Genomic DNA, 19,301 nt, shown 5'->3' with positions numbered 1-19,301 from the left:
ACATATAAATATATGGATGAGTGATGGCCGAACGGCACAGGCAAGATGCAGTAGATGGTATAGAGTACAGTATATACATATGAGATGAGTAATGTAAGGTATGTAAACATTATATAAAGTCGTGCTATAAATTCTCAGACAACCCAAAGATTTCTTGATGCCCTTTCAGACTCCCTCTGCCTACCCAAGGACATCAGAGGACAAAAATCAGTTAACCACCTAACTGAGGAACTCAATTTAACTTTGCGCAATACCCTAGATGCAGTTGCACCCCTAAAAACTAAAAACATTTGTCATAAGAAACTAGCTCCCTGGTATACAGAAAATACATGAGCTCTGAAGCAAGCTTCCAGAAAATTGGAATGGAAATGGCGCCACACCAGACTGGAAGTCTTCCGACTAGCTTGGAAAGACAGTACCGTGCAGTATCGAAGAGCTCTCACTGCTGCTCGATCATCCTATTTTTCTAACTTAATCGAGGAAAATAAGAACAATCCGAAATGTCTTTTTGATACTGTCGCAAAGCTAACTAAAAAGCAGCATTCCCCAAGAGAGGATGGCTTTCACTTCAGCAGTAATAAATTCATGAACTTCTTTGAGGAAAAGATCATGATCATTAGAAAGCAAATTACGGACTCCTCTTTAAATCTGCGTATTCCTCCAAAGCTCCATTGTCCTGAGTCTGCACAACTTTGCCAGGACCTGGGATCAAGGGAGACACTAAAGTGTTTTAGTACTATATCTCTTAACACAATGATGAAAATAATCATGGCCTCTAAACCTTCAAGCTGTATACTGGACCCTATTCCAACTAAGCTACTGAAAGAGCTGCTTCCTGTGCTTGGCCCTCCTATGTTGAACATAATAAACGGCTCTCTATCCACCGGATGTGTACCAAACTCACTAAAAGTGGCAGTAATAAAACCTCTCTTGAAAAAGCCAAACCTTGACCCAGAAAATATAAAAAACTATCGGCCTATATCGAATCTTCCATTCCTCTCAAAAAGTTTAGAGAAAGCTGTTGCGCAGCAACTTACTGCCTTCCTGAAGACAAACAATGTATACGAAACGCTTCCGTCTGGTTTTAGACCCCATCATAGCACTGAGACTGCACTTGTGAAGGTGGTAAATGACCTTTTAATGGTGTCAGACCGAGGCTCTGCATCTGTCCTCGTGCTCCTAGATCTTAGTGCCCCTTTTGATACCATCGATCACCACATTCTTTTGTAGAGATTGGAAACACAAATTGGTCTACACGGACAAGTTCTGGCCTGGTTTAGATCTTATCTGTCGGAAAGATATCAGTTTGTCTCTGTGAATGGTTTGTCCACTGACAAATCAACTGTACATTTCGGTGTTCCTCAAGGTTCCGTTTTAGGACCACTATTGTTTTCACTATATATTTTACCTCTTGGGGATGTCATTCGAAAACATAATGTTAAATTTCACTGCTATGCGGACGACACACAGCTGTACATTTCAATGAAACATGGTGAAGCCCCAAAATTGCCCTCGCTAGAAGCCTGTGTTTCAGACATAAGGAAGTGGATGGCTGCAAACTTTCTACTTTTAAACTCGAACAAAACAGAGATGCTTGTTCTAGGTCCCAAGAAACAAAGAGATATTCTGTTGAATCTGACAATTAAACTTGATGGTTGTACAGTCGTCTAAAATAAAACTGTGAAGGACCTCGGCGTTACTCTGGACCCTGATCTCTCTTTTGAAGAACATATCAAGACTGTTTCAAGGACAGCTTTTTTCCATCTACGTAACATTGCAAAAATCAGAACATTTCTGTCCAAAAATGACGCAGAAAATTAATCCATGCTTTTGTTACTTCTAGGCTGGACTACTGCAATGCTCTACTTTCCGGCTACCCGGATAAAGCACTAAACAAACTTCAGTTAGTGCTAAATACGGCTGCTAGAATCCTGACTAGAACCAAAAAATTTGATCATATTACTCCAGTGCTAGCCTCCCTACACTGGCTTCCTGTTAAGGCAAGGGCTGATTTCAAGGTTTTACTGCTAACCTACAAAGCATTACATGGGCTTGCTCCTACCTATCTTTCCGATTTGGTCCTGCCGTACATACCTACACGTACGCTACGGTCACAAGACGCAGGCCTCCTAATTGTCCCTAGAATTTCTAAGCAAACGGCTGGAGGTAGGGCTTTCTCCTATAGAGCTCCATTTTTATGGAATGGTCTGCCTACCAATGTGAGAGACGCAGACTCAGTCTCAACCTTTAAGTCTTTACTGAAGACTTATCTCTTCAGTAGGTCCTATGATTAAGTATAGTCTGGCCCAGGAGTGTGAAGGTGAACGGAAAAGCTCTGGAGCAACGAACCGCCCTTGCTGTCTCTGCCTGGCCGGTTCCCCTCTTTCCACTGGGATTCTCTGCCTCTAACCCTTTTACAGGGGCTGAGTCACTGGCTTACTGGTGTTCTTCCATGCCGTCCATGGGAGGGGTGCGTCACTTGAGTGGGTTGAGTCACTGACGTGGTCTTCCTGTCTGGGTTGGCGCCCCCCCTTGGGTTGTGCCATGGCGGAGATCGTTGTGGGCTATACTCGGCCTTGTCTTAGGACGGTAAGTTGGTGGTTGGAGACATCCCTCTAGTGGTGTGGGGGCTGTGCTTTGGCAAAGTGGGTGGGGTTATATCCTGCCTGTTTGGCCCTGTCCGGGGGTATCATCGGATGGGGCCACAGTGTCTTCTGATCCCTCCTGTCTCAGCCTCCAGTATTTATGCTGCAGTAGTTTATGTGTCGGGGGGCTAGGGTCAGTCTGTTACATCTGGAGTATTTCTCTTGTCTTATCCGGTGTCCTCTCTCTAATTCTCTCTTTCTCTCTTTCTGTCTTTCTCTCGGAGGACCTGAGCCCAAGGACCATGCCTCAGGACTACCTGGTATGATGACTCCTTGCTGTCCCCAGTCCACCTGGCTGTGCTGCTGCTCCAGTTTCAACTGTTCTGCCTGCGGCTATGGAACCCTGACCTGTTCACCGGACGTGCTTGTTGCACCCTCGACAACTACTATGATTATTATTATTTGACCATGCTGGTCATTTATGAACATTTTAACATCTTGACCATGTTCTGTTATAATATCCACCCTGCACAGCCAGAAGAGGACTGGCCACCCCTCATAGCCTGGTTCCTCTCTAGGTTTCTTCCTAGGTTTTTGGCCTTTCTAGGGAGTTTTTCCTAGGGAGTTTTTCCTAGCCACCGTGCTTCTTTCACATGCATTGCTTGCTGTTTGGGGTTTTAGGCTGGGTTTCTGTACAGCACTTTGAGATATCAGCTGATGTACGAAGGGCTATATAAATACATTTGATTTGATTTGATTTAGGTGTCCTGGAGGGCAGATAGTTTGCCCCCGGTGATGCGTTGTGCAGACATCACCACCCTCTGGAGAGCCTTACGGTTGTGGGCGGAGCAGTTGCCATACCAGGCGGTGATACAGCCCGACAGGATGCACTCGATTGTGCATCTATAAAAGTTTATGAGTGTTTTTGGTGACATGCCAAATTTCTTCAGCCTCCTGAGGTTGAAGAGGCACTGTTGCGCCTTCTTCATCACACTGTCTGTGTGGGTGGACCACTTCAGTTTGTCCGTGATGTGTAAGCCGAGGAACTTAAAACTTTCCACGTTCTCCACTATTGTCCCGTCGATGTGGATAGGGGGGTGCTCCCTCTGCTGTTTCCTGAAGTCCACAATCATCTCCTTTGTTTTGTTGACGTTGAGTGTGAGGTTATTTTCCTGACACCACTCTCCGAGGGCCCTCACCTCCTCCCTGTAGGCCATCTCGCCGTTGTTGGTAATCAAGCTTACCACTGTAGTGTCGTCTGCAAACTTGATGATTGAGTTGGAGGCGTGCATGGCCACGCAGTCATGGGTGAACAGGGAGTACAGGAGAGGGCTGAGAATGCACCCTTGTGGGGCCCCAGTGTTGCGGATCAGCGGGGTGGAGATGTTGTTTCCTACCCTCATCACCTGGGGGCGTCCCGTCAGAAAGTCCAGGACCCAGTTGCACAGGGCGAGGTCGAGACCCAGGGTCTCGAGCTTAATGACGAGTTTGGATGGGTACTATGGTGTTAAATGCTGCGCTGTAGTCGATGAACAGCATTCTTACATAGGTACACCTCTTGTCCAGATGGGTTAGGGCAGTGTGATTGCGATTGCGTCTTCTGTGGACCTATTGAGGCAGTAAGCAAATTGGAGTGGGTCTAGGGTGTCAGCTGGGGTGGAGGTGATATGATCCTTGACTAGTCTCTCAAAGCACTTCATGATGACGGAAGTGAGTGCTACGGGGCAATAGTCGTTTATCTCAGTTACCTTAGCTTTCTTGGGAACAGGAACAATGGTGGCCCTCTTGAAGCATGTGGGAACAGCAGACTGGGATAGGGATTGATTTAATATGTTCGTAAACACACCAGCCAGCTGGTCTGCGCATGCTCTGAGGACGCGGCTAGGGATGCTGTCTGGGCCGGCAGCCTTTTGAGGGTTAACACGTTTAAATATTTTACACACATTGGCTGCGGTGAAGGAGAACCCACAGGCTGTGTCGGTGGCACTGTATTGTCCTCAAAGCAAGCAAATAAGTTGTTTAGTTTGTCTGGGAGCAAGACATCGGCATCTTAGTCACCGTGGGTACAACATTACCGATGTACTTGCTAATAAACTCACTCACCGAATCAGCGTATACATCAATGTTGTTGTTCGACGCTATCCGGAACATATCTCAGTCCACGTGATCGAAGCAATCTTGAAGCGTGGAATCAGGTTGGTCGGACCAGCGATGAACAGACCTGAGCACGGGCGTTTCCTGTTTTAGTTTCTGTCTATAGGCTGGGAGCAACAAAATGGAGTCGTGGTCAGATTTGCCGAAAGGAGGGCGAGGGAGGGCTTTGTATGCATCACGCAAGTTAGAGTAACAATGATCCAGAATTTTGCCAGCCCGGGTCGCGCATTCGATATGCTGATAACATTTAGGGAGCCTTGTTTTCAGATTAGTCTTAAAATCCCCAGTTACAATAAATGCAGCCTCAGGATATGCGGTTTCCAGTTTAAATAGATTTCAATGAAGTTCTTTCAGGGCCGTCAAGGTGTCTGCTTGGGGGGGATATACACGACTGTGATTATAATTGAAGAGAAGTCTCTTGATAGATAATGCGGTCGGCATTTGAGTGTAAGGAATTCTAGGTCAGGTGAACAAAAGGACTTGAGGTCCTGTATGTTGATATGATCACACCACGACTCGTTAATCATAAGGCATACACCCCAGCCCTTCTTCTTACCAAAGAGATTTTTGTTTCTGTCGGCGCAATGCGTGAAGAAACCGGATGGCTGTACCGACTGATAACGTATCCAGAGTGAGCCATATTTCCATGAAACAGAGAATGTTACAATCTCTGATGTCTCTCTGGAAGGCAACCCTTGCTCGGATTTCATCTACCTTGTTGTCAAGAAACTGGACATTGGCGAGTAGTATACTTTGGAGCGGTGGGCGATGTGCCCATCTATGGAGCCTGACCAGAAGACCGCTCAGTCTGCCCCTTCTGCGGCGCCGTTGTTTTGGGTCGCCTGCTGGGATCCGATCCATTGTCCTGGGTGGTGGACCAAACAGAGGATCCGCTTCGGGAAAGTCGTATTCCTGGTCATAATGTTGGTAAGTTGACATTACTCTAATATCCAATAGTTCCTCCCGGCTGTATGTAATAAGACTTAAGATTTCCTGGGGTAACAGTGTAAGAAATAATACATTAAAAAAACAAAATACTGCATAGTTTCCTAAGAACGCGAAGCGAGGCGGCCATCTCTGTTAACCTAACTCTAGGTTAACAGGACCTTCACTATTTTCCCTCCAGGTTAACAGGACCTTCTCTATAAGAGGATGAAATTATGAATAAAAATATGTCTTATCCTGACCAACTTGCCCTGCAAATACACCTCTGCTGTTTTCAATCAGGATCTCAGCGATCACTGCCTCATTGGCTGCATCCGTTATGGGTCCGCGGTCAAACGACCACCCCTCATCACTGTCAAACGCTCGCTAAAACACTTCTTTGAGCGGGCCTTTCTAATCGACCTGGCCCGGGTATCCTGGAAGGATATTGACCTCATCCCGTCAGTAGAGGATGCCTGGTTGTTCTTTAAAAGTAATTTCCTCACCATCTTAAATAAGCATGCCCCTTTCAAAAAAATGTAGAACTAGGAGCAGATATAGCCCTTGGTTCACTCCAGACTTGACTGCTCTTGACCAGCACAAAAACATCCTGTGGCGTACTGCATTAGCATCGATTAGTCCCCGCGATATGCAACTTATCAGGGAAGTCAGGAACCAATATACACAGTCAGTTAGGAAAAAGAAGGCTAGCTTTTTCAAACAGAAATTTGCATCCTGCAGCACTAATTACAAAAAGTTTTGGGACACTGTAAAGTCCATGGAGAATAACAGCACATCCTGAGGCTAGGAAACACTGTCACCACTGATAAATCCACAATAATCGAGAATTTCAATAAGCATTTCTCTACGGCTGGCCATGCTTTCCACCTGTGTACCCCAACCCTGGCCAACAGCTCTGCACCCCCCCCCCCCCCCACTTCTCCTTCACCCAAATCAAGACAGCTGATGTTCTGATAGAGCTACAAAATCTGGGCCTCTACAAATCAGCTGTGCTAGACAATCTGGACCCTCTCTTCCTAAAATTATCCGCCGCCATTGTTTCAACCCCAATTTCTAGTCTGTTCAACCTCTCTTTCGTATCGTCTGAGATTCCTAAAGATTGGAAAGCGGCCACGGTCATCCCCCTCTTCAAAGGGGGAGACACTCTAGACCCAAACTGACCTATATCCATTGCTAAAGTCTTCGAAAGCCAAGTGAACAAACAGATCACCGACCATTTCGAATCACACCGTACCTTCTCTGCTATGCAATCTGGTTTCTGAGCTGGTCACGGGTGCACCTCAGCCACGCTCAAGGTCCTAAACAATATCATAACCGCCATCGATAAAAGACAGTACTGTGCAGCTGTCTTCATCGACCTGGCCAAGGCTTTCGACTCTGTCAATCACCGTATTCTTATCGGCAGACTCAACAGCCTTGGTTTCTCTAATGACTGCCTCGCCTGGTTCACCAACTACTTCTCAGATAGAGTTCAATGTGTCAAATCGGAGGGCTTGTTGTCCGGACCTCTGGTAGTCTCTATGGGGGTGCAATTCTTGGGCCGACTCTTTTCTCTGTATACATCAATGATGTCGCTCTTGCTGCAGGTGATTCTTTGATCCACCTCTACGCAGACGACACCATTCTGTATACATCTGGCCCTTCTTTGGACACTGTGTTAACAAACCTCCAAATGAGCCTCAATGCCATACAACACTCCTTCTGTGGCCTCCAACTGCTCTTAAATGCTAGTAAAACGAAATGCATGCTCTCCAACCGATCGCTGCCCGCACCCGCCCGCCCGACTAGCATCACTACTCTGGACGGTTCTGACTTAGAATATGTGGACAACTACAAATACCTAGGTGTCTGGCTAGACTATAAACTCTCCTTCCAGACTCATATTAAGCATCTCCAATCCAAAATGAAATCTAGAATCTGCTTCCTATTTCGCAACAAAACCTCCACTCATGCTGCCAAACATACCATCGTAAAACTGACTATCCTACCGATCCTTGACTTTGGCGATGTCATTTACAAAATAGCCTCCAACACTCTACTCAGCAAATTGAGCAAAGTGTGACCTGTATGCTCTCGTGTGCTGGTCCTCGCTACATATTCGCTGCCAAACCCACTGGCTCCAGGTCATCTATAAGTCTTTGCTAGGTAAAGCTCCACCTTATCTCAGCTCACTGGTCACCATAGCAATACCCACCCGTAGCACGCGCTCCAGCAGGTATATTTCACTGGTCATCCCCAAAGCCATCACCTCCTTTGGTCGCCTTTCCGTCCTGTTCTCTGCTGCCAATGACTGGAACGAATTGCAAAAATCACTGAAGTTGGAGACTTATATCTCCCTCACTATCTTTATGCATCAGCTGTCAGAGCAGCTTACCAATCGCTGTACACAGCCCATCTGTAAATAGCCCATCCAACCAACTCCCTACCTCATACCCATATTTGTTTTTTTTGCTCTTTTGCACACCAGTATTTCTACTTGCACATCCCCATCTGCACATCTATCACTCCAGTATTAATTGCTAAATTGTAATTACTTCGTCACTAAGGCCTATTTATTGCCTTACCTCTACTTCATTTGCACACACTGTATACAGATTTTTCTATTGTGTTATTGACTGTACGTGTAACGGCTGTCATCGGATATAGACCAAAATGCAGCAGGGAAATGTGCACTCATCTTCTTTATTATAATCAGACAAGAAGGAGAACCAAAATAAACATGTACACAAAGAAAACACAACAACTATTCACAGGCTGGTAAGGCACAAGGCTATACACAGAACAAGCGCCCACAAAATACTCAACAAACACATACCTGTATATAGGACTCTCAATCAGAGGCAACTAGAAAACACCTGCCTCCAATTGAGAGTCCTACCCCAATTAACAAAACATAGAAATACAAAAGACTAGACAGAACATAGAAATATACTAACATAGAACAGTGCCCATAAACCCCCGGAATACATAAATCAAATACCCTACTAAACAAACCACCACCCCGAACCACATAAAACAAATACCCTCTGCCACGTCCTGACCAAACTACAATGACAAATAACCCCTATTACTGGTCAGGACGTGACAGTACGTTTGTTAATCCCATGTGTAACTCTGTGTTATTGTTTTTGTCGCACTGCTTTGCTTTATCTTGGCCCGGTCAAAGTTGTAAATGAAAACTTGTTCTCAACTGACCTACCTGGTTAAATTAAGGTGAAATAAAACAAATAAAATAAATCCCTCTCAACCATACAGTCATTTTCTTAATGGGTGCGTGCTTATTATTAACACATAAATGTGTCAAGTGCAGCGTCTGGTTGCCCCTCATTACACACCACAGACCAGCAAACATTCTTTACATCATCAACATATGAATCTCTACAAAACTTATTGTATGACCTCTTATACACTATATTAGGCCCAGCCTTTGGAACTTTGGTTTTCCTAGATATGGCTATTATATTGTAATCACGACATCCTATGGATTTGGATACTGCTTTAAAGCACACTTCTGCAGCATTAGTAAAGATCTGATCAATACATGTTGATGATTTCATTCCTGTGGTGTTTGTAACTACCCTGGTAAGTTGACTGACAACCTGAACCAGGTTGCAGGCACTGGTTACAGTTCACATTATTTTCTTGAGTGGGCAGCTTGATGAGAGCCAGTCAATATTTAAATCACCCAGAAAATATACTTCTCTGTTGATATCACATGCATTATCAAGCATTTCACACATATTATCCAGATACTGACTGTTAGCACTTGGTGGTCTATAGCAGCTTCCCACAATAATGGGCTTTAGGTGAGGCAGATAAACCTGTAACCATATTACTTCAACAGTATTTAACATTAGATGTTCTCTAAGCTTTACAGGAATGTGGTTCTTTATATAGACCACCACTGTTGGCATTTCTGTCTTTTCGGTAAATGTAATAACCATTGATTGCTACCACTGTATCATCAAAGGTATTATCTAAGTGAGTTTCAGAGATAGTCAGAATATGAACGTAATCTGTTACAAGCAAGTTATTGACTTCATGGACCTTGTTTCTCAGGCTGAAAATGTTAATATGGTCACTTTTCTGGGTTGCTTGATTGTTTTTAATGCTTTAGTGGGAAGCTTATCAGAAGTAGACTTGATAGTGCAGGGTGAGCTGCACAAAGTGGTCTTCCTACTAGAGCACACGGCCTCAGTGCTAACAGTGTAACTGGTTCATAGGCTAATGATTACTGCATCCAATAGCTAATTAACAAAGGTACTCAGGGCAGTTAGAGGGACATAATTAAGTCACTTACATTGTGTCTGCCAACGCCCCTAGGATAACATACATTTGATGCAGCATCATGACAACTGATTGTCACAATGGTAGGGATTAACTGAGCTGGTCATTGATAAGTCATTGTTTCAATGCAGCCTTGAAATGCGAGGACAGAGTCCAGGAGCCAAGATGATTTGGATAGACTCCTGTAGAGAATCTTCTGTTTCCAGAAGGTGTCAAAGTTATCTATAAAAGTGACTCCAGCAGAGCTACAATAATCTTTTAGCCAGATGTGTAATGCCATTAGCCTGCAGAGTCTATCACACCCGTGGCCCAACGATGGTACTGGACCTGAAATTATTGGTCTTTTTTGGAGTCTTTTAATGCTAAAATCAGTTCTTTAAAATCCATTTTCAGATGTTCCGAGCTAGCCCTCCTGATGTCGTTTGACCCCACATGGACAATGACAGTGTAAGCTCCAGGCATCTGTCATAGAACAGTCGGAAGCAGCCTTGTGATGTCCTGTACTCGTGCTTCTGGCCATACATATCTCAAGTTGAGGGAGAGTGCAATTGGCATATTGACTGCAGTGATGTCCACCAGAGTTGTTGCCAGAGAATCCAATGTTAATTTCTCCACCATAAGCCGCTTTAGAGAATTTTTGAGAATTTGGCAGTACGTTCAACAGGCCTCACAACCGCAGACCACGTGTAACCATGCCAACCTGGACCAAACTGTCAGAAACTGTCTCAGGGAAGCTCATCTACGTGCTCGTCGTGTGCGGGCGGTTTTCTGATGTCATCGTTGTGCACAGAGCGCCCCATGTTGGCGGTGGGGTTATATGTGCAGGCATAAGCTACGGACAACGAACACTTTATCGATCGCATTTTATCGATCGCAATTTGAATGCATAGAGATGCAGTGACGAGATCCTGAGGCCCATTGTCGTGCCATTTATCCGCCGCCATCACCTCATGTTTCAGCATGATAATGCACGACCCCATGTCGCAAGGATCTGTAACAATTCCTGGAAGCTGAAAATGTCCCAATTCTTCCATGGCCTGTATACTCACCAGACATGTCACCCATTGAGCATGTGTGGGATGCTCTGGATCGATGTGTATCACAGTGTGTTCCAGTTCCCACCAATATCCAGCAAATTCGCACAGCCATTGAAGAGGAGTGGGAAAACTTTCCACAGGCCACAATAAACAGCCTGATCAACTCTATGCAAAGGAGATGTGCCATGCTGCATGAGGCAAATGGTGGTCACACCAGATACTGACTGGTTTTCTGATCCACGCCCCTACTTTTTTTAAAGGCTTCTGTGACCAACAGATGCATATCTTTATTCCCAATCACGTTAAATCCATAGATTACAGCCTAATTTATTTATTTCAATTGACTGATTTCCTTATATGAACTATAACTCAGTAAAATCTTTGTTTGTTGCATGTTGCGTTAATATTTTTGTTCAGTGTATTTATAATAAAGGGAAATGTTACCAAAAACGTAACATTGTCTAACAAATGTGAGTAATTGCCTAGTTGAGGGTGTGGCTGTCCAGGTAAAGACTGAATAAAGTTATAAGATCCACAACTTGCTTGTAGTTCAAGTTCATGTTTGGGTTGACGACTAAACTAAAGCTTGTTTACTGGTTTCATTAAAAGCTGTAGTTTTGGTCAACATCCTTGTCTCTTTGAGTGTTTGTGTCCTAACTTCATTCCGGATCATGGTCCACAGCAAGGCCCAATACTGAATGGCGAATCACATTAATGAATGACGATGTTAGGAAAAAGTGTGTGTTTATCTGCCATTCAGATCATTATCTAGTTTACGGAATTCCTGTCCTTCATGTACAGTAAACCATAAATATCTGTATCACAATAACATTACAGGGCCATTACCTGAACGGATACAAAGGTCACTGCGATGTGGCTTACAGTAAATGGGGAACTTCCTTGTCACCTGGCTGGCAGCTCTAAAAGATAGTACCTCAGCCTATTCTATAGCATCATACTGTGAGTGTACTAGAAGCACTCTCTAAATCTGGAACAGAACAGTATTCCAACAGCAATGGAAACTACAGTAGCCATCTCTCTCACTCTGTTCATACTCACAGGTAAAGCAGATATCTTGTTTGTCTCTATAAACCCCGTTGTTACCTAGGCCATGCTCTACAGATCTTTGAGTTGTACATTTACATTGTAGTTACATTGAATGGTGTTCCTTCCCCCTTGTAATTGCACGTAGCCCTAACTGCACAATTACTACACTTGTTGCTAATTTCACAACTACAGATTCCTTTTATTGAAATTAAATTATTGTACTATAGATTACTGTGTACAGTAGAGTACAGTAATTACACTCTGATTACCAAAGTAAGGGAGAAAACTCTCAGTCAGTGATCATGCCTTATTCAGTTGATTTATTCGTGTATTTGTCAGACACCACGTGAAATTAGTAAAATGTTGATTTCACGTCTTATTCTCCTGTGTTTGAACTACAAATGTTGGCTACACCCCTTTTTGTGGAAGACAGTCTGTCTGTGTTGTGTGTACGTATAGCTAGCTATGTCTGACTATTAGTGCTGTGTGATTGTTACTGGGCCTATTGTTCTCTGAGTCAGTCATTTAGAACGGTCCTGAATGATGGAACGTTTTAGTGTACAGTGTGTACCACCATGTACAGCATGTTGTCTGAGGCCATGCTCTCTGCCGCCCTGTATTCCCTCCAGGTCTCTGTGCCGGTCAGGGTCTGTTTCCACAAGGTCCTGTGAATGGAGCAGAAGGAGGGACAGTGATGTTCATCACAAATCTAAGCCCACCAGCCCAGCCGTTCAGAACAATATCCTGGAGTGTTGGTGGAGCCAATATTATAATCTCATCCAGTGATGACTCTATAGGGCCTGGATACGGAGACAGGATCACTCTGAACAAAACTACTGGATCTCTGGAGCTCAGGAATCTGACCCTGGCTGACAGTGGAGAATACAGAGTGGCTATAACAACAGCTACAGCAGAAACAATCAATGGATCAACTGAACTGGTTGTGTATGGTAAGTCCAAGTGCCATGACAAAGACAGTTAAAGCTCAAATCCTTAAATGAAAAAATAACGAAGTGGTCGTCCCGCTTCAGTTTTGGTTAAAAGCTGACACATGGGGTTGGTGAAATGTAACCACCTTCAAATTCATAGACAGAGCTATGGATTCAAGGACTGACCATCCATGATGTGACGATTATTGTTTTAACCATCTTTGGAGACATGTTTACATTTATATTCTTTACAAACATTGGAGTAAAACAAGTTTACATTTTGGGTTATGATGGGATTGTGACGCGTTTATAACCCACTGTGCACAGACGTCAATTCAACGTCTATTCCACGTTGGTTCAACGTAATTTCAGGTGAAAACAACGTTAATTCAAATAATTTGCCCAGTGGGATGTTACATTCTTCAAGAATAAATGGATATATGTCATAAATGTAAAAGTCAAAAATGTTATGTAGCAATAAGGATTCTAGCTTTAAGAGTTTAGTTACCATGAGGACAGGTTGAAACAGATATTCACTTGACATTATCACCATCATCAAAATCATTATCATCATCATCATCATTGTGGTATCTTTGATATTCATAAGTGTTGGCTATGACTTCATGTTTTACAGAGAATATATCTGATGCCAATATCACAGGACCATCAAACCATCTGTTTGCAAATGTGAGCTCCGCCAACATAACCTGTGAGGCTGCTGGTAACATCACTGCTATACAATGGATGAAGGAAGGTCAGCCTCTGTCTGCTGGTGGCAATATATTCTTCTCAGAGGAAAACAGGAAATTATCCATCAGTCCTGTGAAGAGACACGACAGCGGAGAATATGTGTGTAAACTCACCAACCCTGCCAGCTCTGCTACTGCCTCCTATAGAATGATAGTGAACTGTGAGTAACGGTCTATAACTAATGTAATAATCTATGGGTCGGTTTCTCAGACACAAATTAAGCCTAGTCCTGAACTAACAAGCACGCTTCCAAATAGTTTTACATCCAGGACTGGGCTTAAAGCTGCAACATGTTACTTTAGGGCGACGTGACCAAATCCACATAGATATGTGTGTTATAGATCTGTCATTCTTATTGAAACAGTCACGACCCATCATTCAGAGCCCCACATATTTTGAGACCCACATTTTTAGCTAAAACTACAAAATTTGGGTGGGTTGCCCGTTTTGCATTTTATTTTGGCATTAATAATACGTGTCACATATCAGTTTGCAAACAATGTAAAACATTTTTTATAATAATAATCATTGAGTTAATAAAGCCCAATATGCAGGTGTTTCAGCCTAGCTCAGTGCATAGGGGTTGGTAATGTTCTCTAGTTGTGCCCTGATTGGTTCAGTGTTCTGTCACTCATGGGGACACTACGTCACCTCCAAATCTAAGGGTAGAGCTAGAAAATTCAAGCCCCTTGGGTTCTGCCATAGACTTGTATTAGAAGTGCCTATCCAAGAAAGCTCAAGGTCATTGGCCACAGATACAATTATGTCAAATCACATTATATCTACAGTAGCTTTGATTGGACTGATCATGTCAACATCATACTTTCAAAATTAACCACTCATTGTTGAATTTGCGATTTCCAACTTGTTGTGTACTGTATATGTCCAATGGCCAATGAGCAATGAAACATTTTATCTATAATGTCTCTTCATTATTTCTCTTCATATGACAAAACTTGAGAAGGATTTGCAAGTAGATTGTCGAATTGATTCATGATTATGACTGCAAGCTAAGATTTTGAAAGTATGATGTTGACATGATCAGTACTTCTTCTTCTTCTGTGGATTTTATATGGAGGTTGGCAACCACATGGTCAGTCCATTCAAAGCTACTGTACATATAATGTGATTTGACAGCATTTTATCTGTGGCCAATGACCTTTAGCCTTCTTTGGTGGGCACTTCTAATGTAACTCTATGGCAGCACCCCAGGGGCTGGAATTTACGAGGTCTCCCCTTAGACTTGGCGGTGACGTAGTGTCCCCATGAGTGACTGAACACTGAGCCAATCACGGTGCAATGCTTCGTATTTTCTGCTGGCTTGCCCCACCACCACAGAAAGCACTGAGCTAGGCTGAAACTGCTGCATTTTGGAGCTGCCTTACTCAAGAAAACAAAAAAGAGATAATGTCTGTATGTGGCTATATTAACTCAATGATATAGATTTTTTTACAATGTTTGCAAACTGATATGTGACACGTATTAATGCCAAAATAACATGCAAAACAGGCATTTTTTTGCAAATCATTTGGGGGCTCTGAATGACGGGTCACCACTGTTACTACTACAGTCTGAGGGTCTTCTGCTCTTGGGCTTACAGATGGACCAGAGTCCATGACCATCCTGGGCCAACACATCGCTGAGGTGGACACACATACGCTCATGTACTGCTCCGTTCAGTCTGTACCGCCTGCTACGTTCACCTGGTTGTTCAATGGGCAACAGACAGGTGTACATGAAGCTGGATATATCATAAAGAAGGTCAGCTACAACAACAGTGGGGACTACAGATGTGGTGCTAGGAATGATCTCACCGGAAATGTTATCAGTGTGGGCCATAGTCTGTCAGTGAAAGGTACAATGGAATCTCTGATACAGTCACTAGAAAATCAAAGCTAATTAAATGCAAAAACTATCAACTATCACAAAAACTATCAACTATGACAACAGTGGTCATCTGTAGCTCAGTTGATAAAAAATGGCACTTGCAACGCGAGGATAGTGGGTTCAATTCCCAGGACCACCCACATCTAAAAAAATGTATGCATGCATAACTGAAAGTCGCTTTGGATAAAAGTGTCTGCTAAATGGCAGTAGCATCATCTGTTCTATAGGTTGTGTTTTGTTTATGTTTGATTGAATCCATCCCTGTGCATTGCAGATAAAGCCCCTCCACCCCTAAGCCCAGAGGGAGCAGCAGGTATAGCAGTCGCTGTGATGTTGGTAGTGGTTGCTGTGGCTCTTGGTCTCTATTTCAGCATAACTAATCATCGGTGAGTCTATGAAAATAGCATGGTTGGTAGTGACAATATGCTGGGAAAGTAACAAACAAAATCATTGTATTTCTGGTTTTACATAGAAAACAGGAAGCCATTTGATTTCAATAGAAAAAATGTCTTCCATCAATTGTGGGGACATAACAATACATTTCAAGAAGACATTTGAGGTTTTGTGTATTAATGTTTTGCAGACCATTTAGGCTGTAGATAGATGTCCCATATATAAATGTTTTCTGTATGCTGTTTAGGAACAATTCCACAAATACTACTGAGGCAGGTAAGAGAAAAACATGATCATTTTAGTCTAGTACACTTTTTTAAATTACTGTATGGTAATATCATTCGTACAAGTATTGAAATGAGATTGGAGAGCTGCAGGTGATGACCACAGTTGTCTTTTATCGTCTGTGAACTCCTGCAGATACACACTGTGCACTGTAAAAAAAAAATTAAAAAAAAGGATTTGTTGTTTCAACTTAATTAGTCGCATGGCCTTTTTCAAGCTCTATCTTTGACAAATAAAATATATTAAAGTCAACTTCACCATTTGTCAGTATAACCTACTATTCCTAGTTGAATCAATTTCAACTTTAATGTAGAGTTATCCAAACTAACAACAAATTTACTTCAGGAAGCAGCCATGCACCTGGCACCAGCCAAGGACCAGGAACCAGCCATGCACCTGACACCAGCCATGGACCAGGAACGAAAGGTCAGAGAGATTGTTGAATGTTGAGTATTAAGTGTTGCGAAACAATCTGTCTCATTAACACTTAAAATGTACTGTACATTATCAACTGCTGATTTGTTTGCAGGTGGTCGTGTGTATGAGAATGTAGGACCTCCATTACCACCTCCAAGAGTGAGTTTCCACCACCAAGTTAAATAAAACACTTATGATGCCATGATATTGTATATCTATGGTTCCCACCATGTTTCAGTTAATTTTCAGAGTTTTATAAAAACATTTATATTTCGTTTTTATATTATTTAGTTTTAGCATTAGGGACAGAAAGTAATCTATGCGTGGGAGGCTAGGAGACATTTGTGTTGTATAGTTTTTGTGTATTTTTGGGATATCACTTGCCACTGTGGTGCGGTAATGCATAAGGTGATGGGTCAGGTCATAGGTTAGGTTTAAAGGTAGACTCAGTGAGATGACGTAGATGCACCAACTAAACAGTGGTAGTGGATCCATTTCCGCAATCAGGAGCATTGAAGCGCGAGGCTAAACCTCTCAGCTGTCACGATTCCTACCGACGGTGGCGCCCCCTCCTGCTCGGGTGGCGCTCGGCGGTCGTCGTCACCGGCCTATTAGCTACCACCGATTCCCTTTTTGTTTTTCCCTTTTTTTATGTTTTCTCACCTGCCCTGAGTTAGTCATTAAGAGGGCTATTTAGTTCAGCTGGCCCGCTCCCTATTGTGCGGGATTGTCTTTCTGTGTGTCGACTGCGTTTTGTTCGACTGTGCTTGTCGAGTGTATTTTCCCTGTTGTTGGGAAACCTTTTATTTTGTGCTTGTGGTTTATTAAAATGACCACACAGTGTTCGCTGCTTCCTGCGCTTCTTTCCGCCACACAACAGACAAGCCGTTACATCAGCCCAAAATGTAGAGAAAAAAAACTGCATCATTCATGATGGTTTTTAGTTTGTTTTGGAGTCAAAGATAATAGTTTAAGTATAGTTTTAGTTTTTCAAGGAAGTTTGTTAATTATTTTATTTCAGTTTAATTCATAGTTTTTTGACTATAGGTTTTAGTTTGTTATAATAACCTTGCAACTTACTGCATTGGTGTCACGGTTGTCGTATGAAGGAGACCAAGGCGCAGCGTGTGTATCGTTCCACATTTTATTATCACTGTGAAACTATGCAAGACATACAAATATACAAACCAACAAACCGTGACGAAGTGGTGCAACATACACTAACTCAAAATAATCTCCCACAAACCCAGGTGGGAAAAACATCTACTTAAATATGATCCCCAATTAGAGACAATGATGACCAGTTGCCTCTAATTGGAGATCATCCTCCAAAAAAGACATAGAAAAACAGAAACTAGAACATAACAACATAGAAAATTTAAACTAGACAAAACCCCGTCACGCCCTGACCTACTCTACCATAGAAAATAAAAGCTTCTATGGTCAGGACGTGACAATTGGAGCATTTTGTTATGATACCTGTGATGAAAAGGAGTACTCTCCGATACACAATCTTTGATATACCACATCCCTGACTAGCCTATCTATTAGCTAGATGATTTAAACAAACTTACTCAATGTGTCTATTTTTGTCTTCACTACAGGAAATCCAGGACTCCAACATATACAATAGAAGTATAAAGTGGTAAGTGAACTTTTTATTGCATCCTCATTATGATATTACCTTTGATTATACTTGTTTTATAACTCTCCCTCTCTCTCTCTCTCTCTCTCTCTCTCTCTCTCTCTCTCTCTCTCTCTCTCTCTCTCTCTCTCTCTCTCTCTCTCTCTCTCTCTCTCTCTCCCTCTCTCCCTCTCTCCCTCCCTCTCTCTCTCCCTCTCTCCCTCTCTCCCTCTCTCCCTCTCTCCCTCCCTCCCTCCCTTACTCAGAGAGCAGCTGATCTCAACTAATCTTCTTCAGTTGGCTCTGGACTTCACCCATCAAGTTTTACACCGTAATCAAATAAATGCAGACAGGACAAACATTCACTGGAGGACCAGCCAAGAAGACTAGAAACTAGACACTACTGTACTCCACCACTGATTAGACATGGGTCTTTGTACTGTACAGCTCAGCCATCCAGCTATGTATACTTGCTCAATGAAACTATAGAACAGGCAACTATAGAGGGCACTGAGACATAAGGACAAATTATATCCCCTTAAATTGCACACACCAGTTGAAGTCTTACTAATTTCAATCAGCTTTCTCTGGTCAAAGTGCCATCCCTCAGACCATGACCTGTGCTACACTAAATGCCAACAGGGGTGTTTTCATAGAAACCTCCCATACTGAACTACATTTTGAAACAGATGTAACAGCAACTTTTTTCCGACTGAAAGGAGGTAGATGAGAGGAGGTTTGAGTAATCCTGTTATGCTTGCTGAATCCTCACTAAACTAGTGAGGACCAGACTGCCTGTGGCTCTGGCCAAAATAAGTGCACTATATAGGATGCAATATATGAACTGAAATTCCAATAAAAGAATGGTATTAAATGTTGTATTCATCTCATGAACTGAACCTGCTCCATGGTATGACTGTTGTTAATAGGTGCCCATAGCTTTGTTAGACTTTAAGTCTTA

At 42.9% G+C, this 19,301-nt stretch overlaps 1 protein-coding gene across 1 annotated transcript; it reads left to right on the top strand.

Annotated features, from left to right (window-relative positions):
- Window positions 1-11,848: 11,848 nt before the first annotated feature.
- Window positions 11,849-19,214, top strand: LOC106575652 (cell adhesion molecule CEACAM6). Its single transcript, XM_014152273.3, has 10 exons — window positions 11,849-12,069; window positions 12,685-13,005; window positions 13,619-13,894; window positions 15,335-15,589; window positions 15,896-16,007; window positions 16,262-16,290; window positions 16,645-16,725; window positions 16,829-16,875; window positions 18,321-18,361; window positions 18,607-19,214. Coding segments are annotated over exons 1-10 (1,209 nt in total). The 5' UTR covers window positions 11,849-12,023; the 3' UTR covers window positions 18,608-19,214.
- The last annotated feature ends 87 nt before the right edge of the window (window positions 19,215-19,301 follow it).

This window comes from Salmo salar, chromosome 02 (genome assembly GCF_965601325.2).
Source record: "Salmo salar chromosome 02, fSalSal1, whole genome shotgun sequence".
NCBI classification, from domain to species: Eukaryota; Metazoa; Chordata; class Actinopteri; order Salmoniformes; family Salmonidae; genus Salmo; species Salmo salar.
The sequence above is the reverse complement of the archived record's forward strand: the minus strand, read 5'-3'. Positions and strand labels throughout refer to the sequence as shown.

What these genes read in the sequence shown, in the direction of transcription:
- LOC106575652 (XM_014152273.3), top strand. Translation starts at nt 12,024, where the DNA reads ATGGAAACTACAGTAGCCATCTCTCTCACTCTGTTCATACTCACAG. An exon ending in CACTCTGTTCATACTCACAG is followed by an intron (nt 12,070 to 12,684) that starts GTAAAGCAGATA and finishes TATTCCCTCCAG; the next exon opens with GTCTCTGTGCCGGTCAGGGT. An exon ending in CCATGGACCAGGAACGAAAG is followed by an intron (nt 16,726 to 16,828) that starts GTCAGAGAGATT and finishes ATTTGTTTGCAG; the next exon opens with GTGGTCGTGTGTATGAGAAT.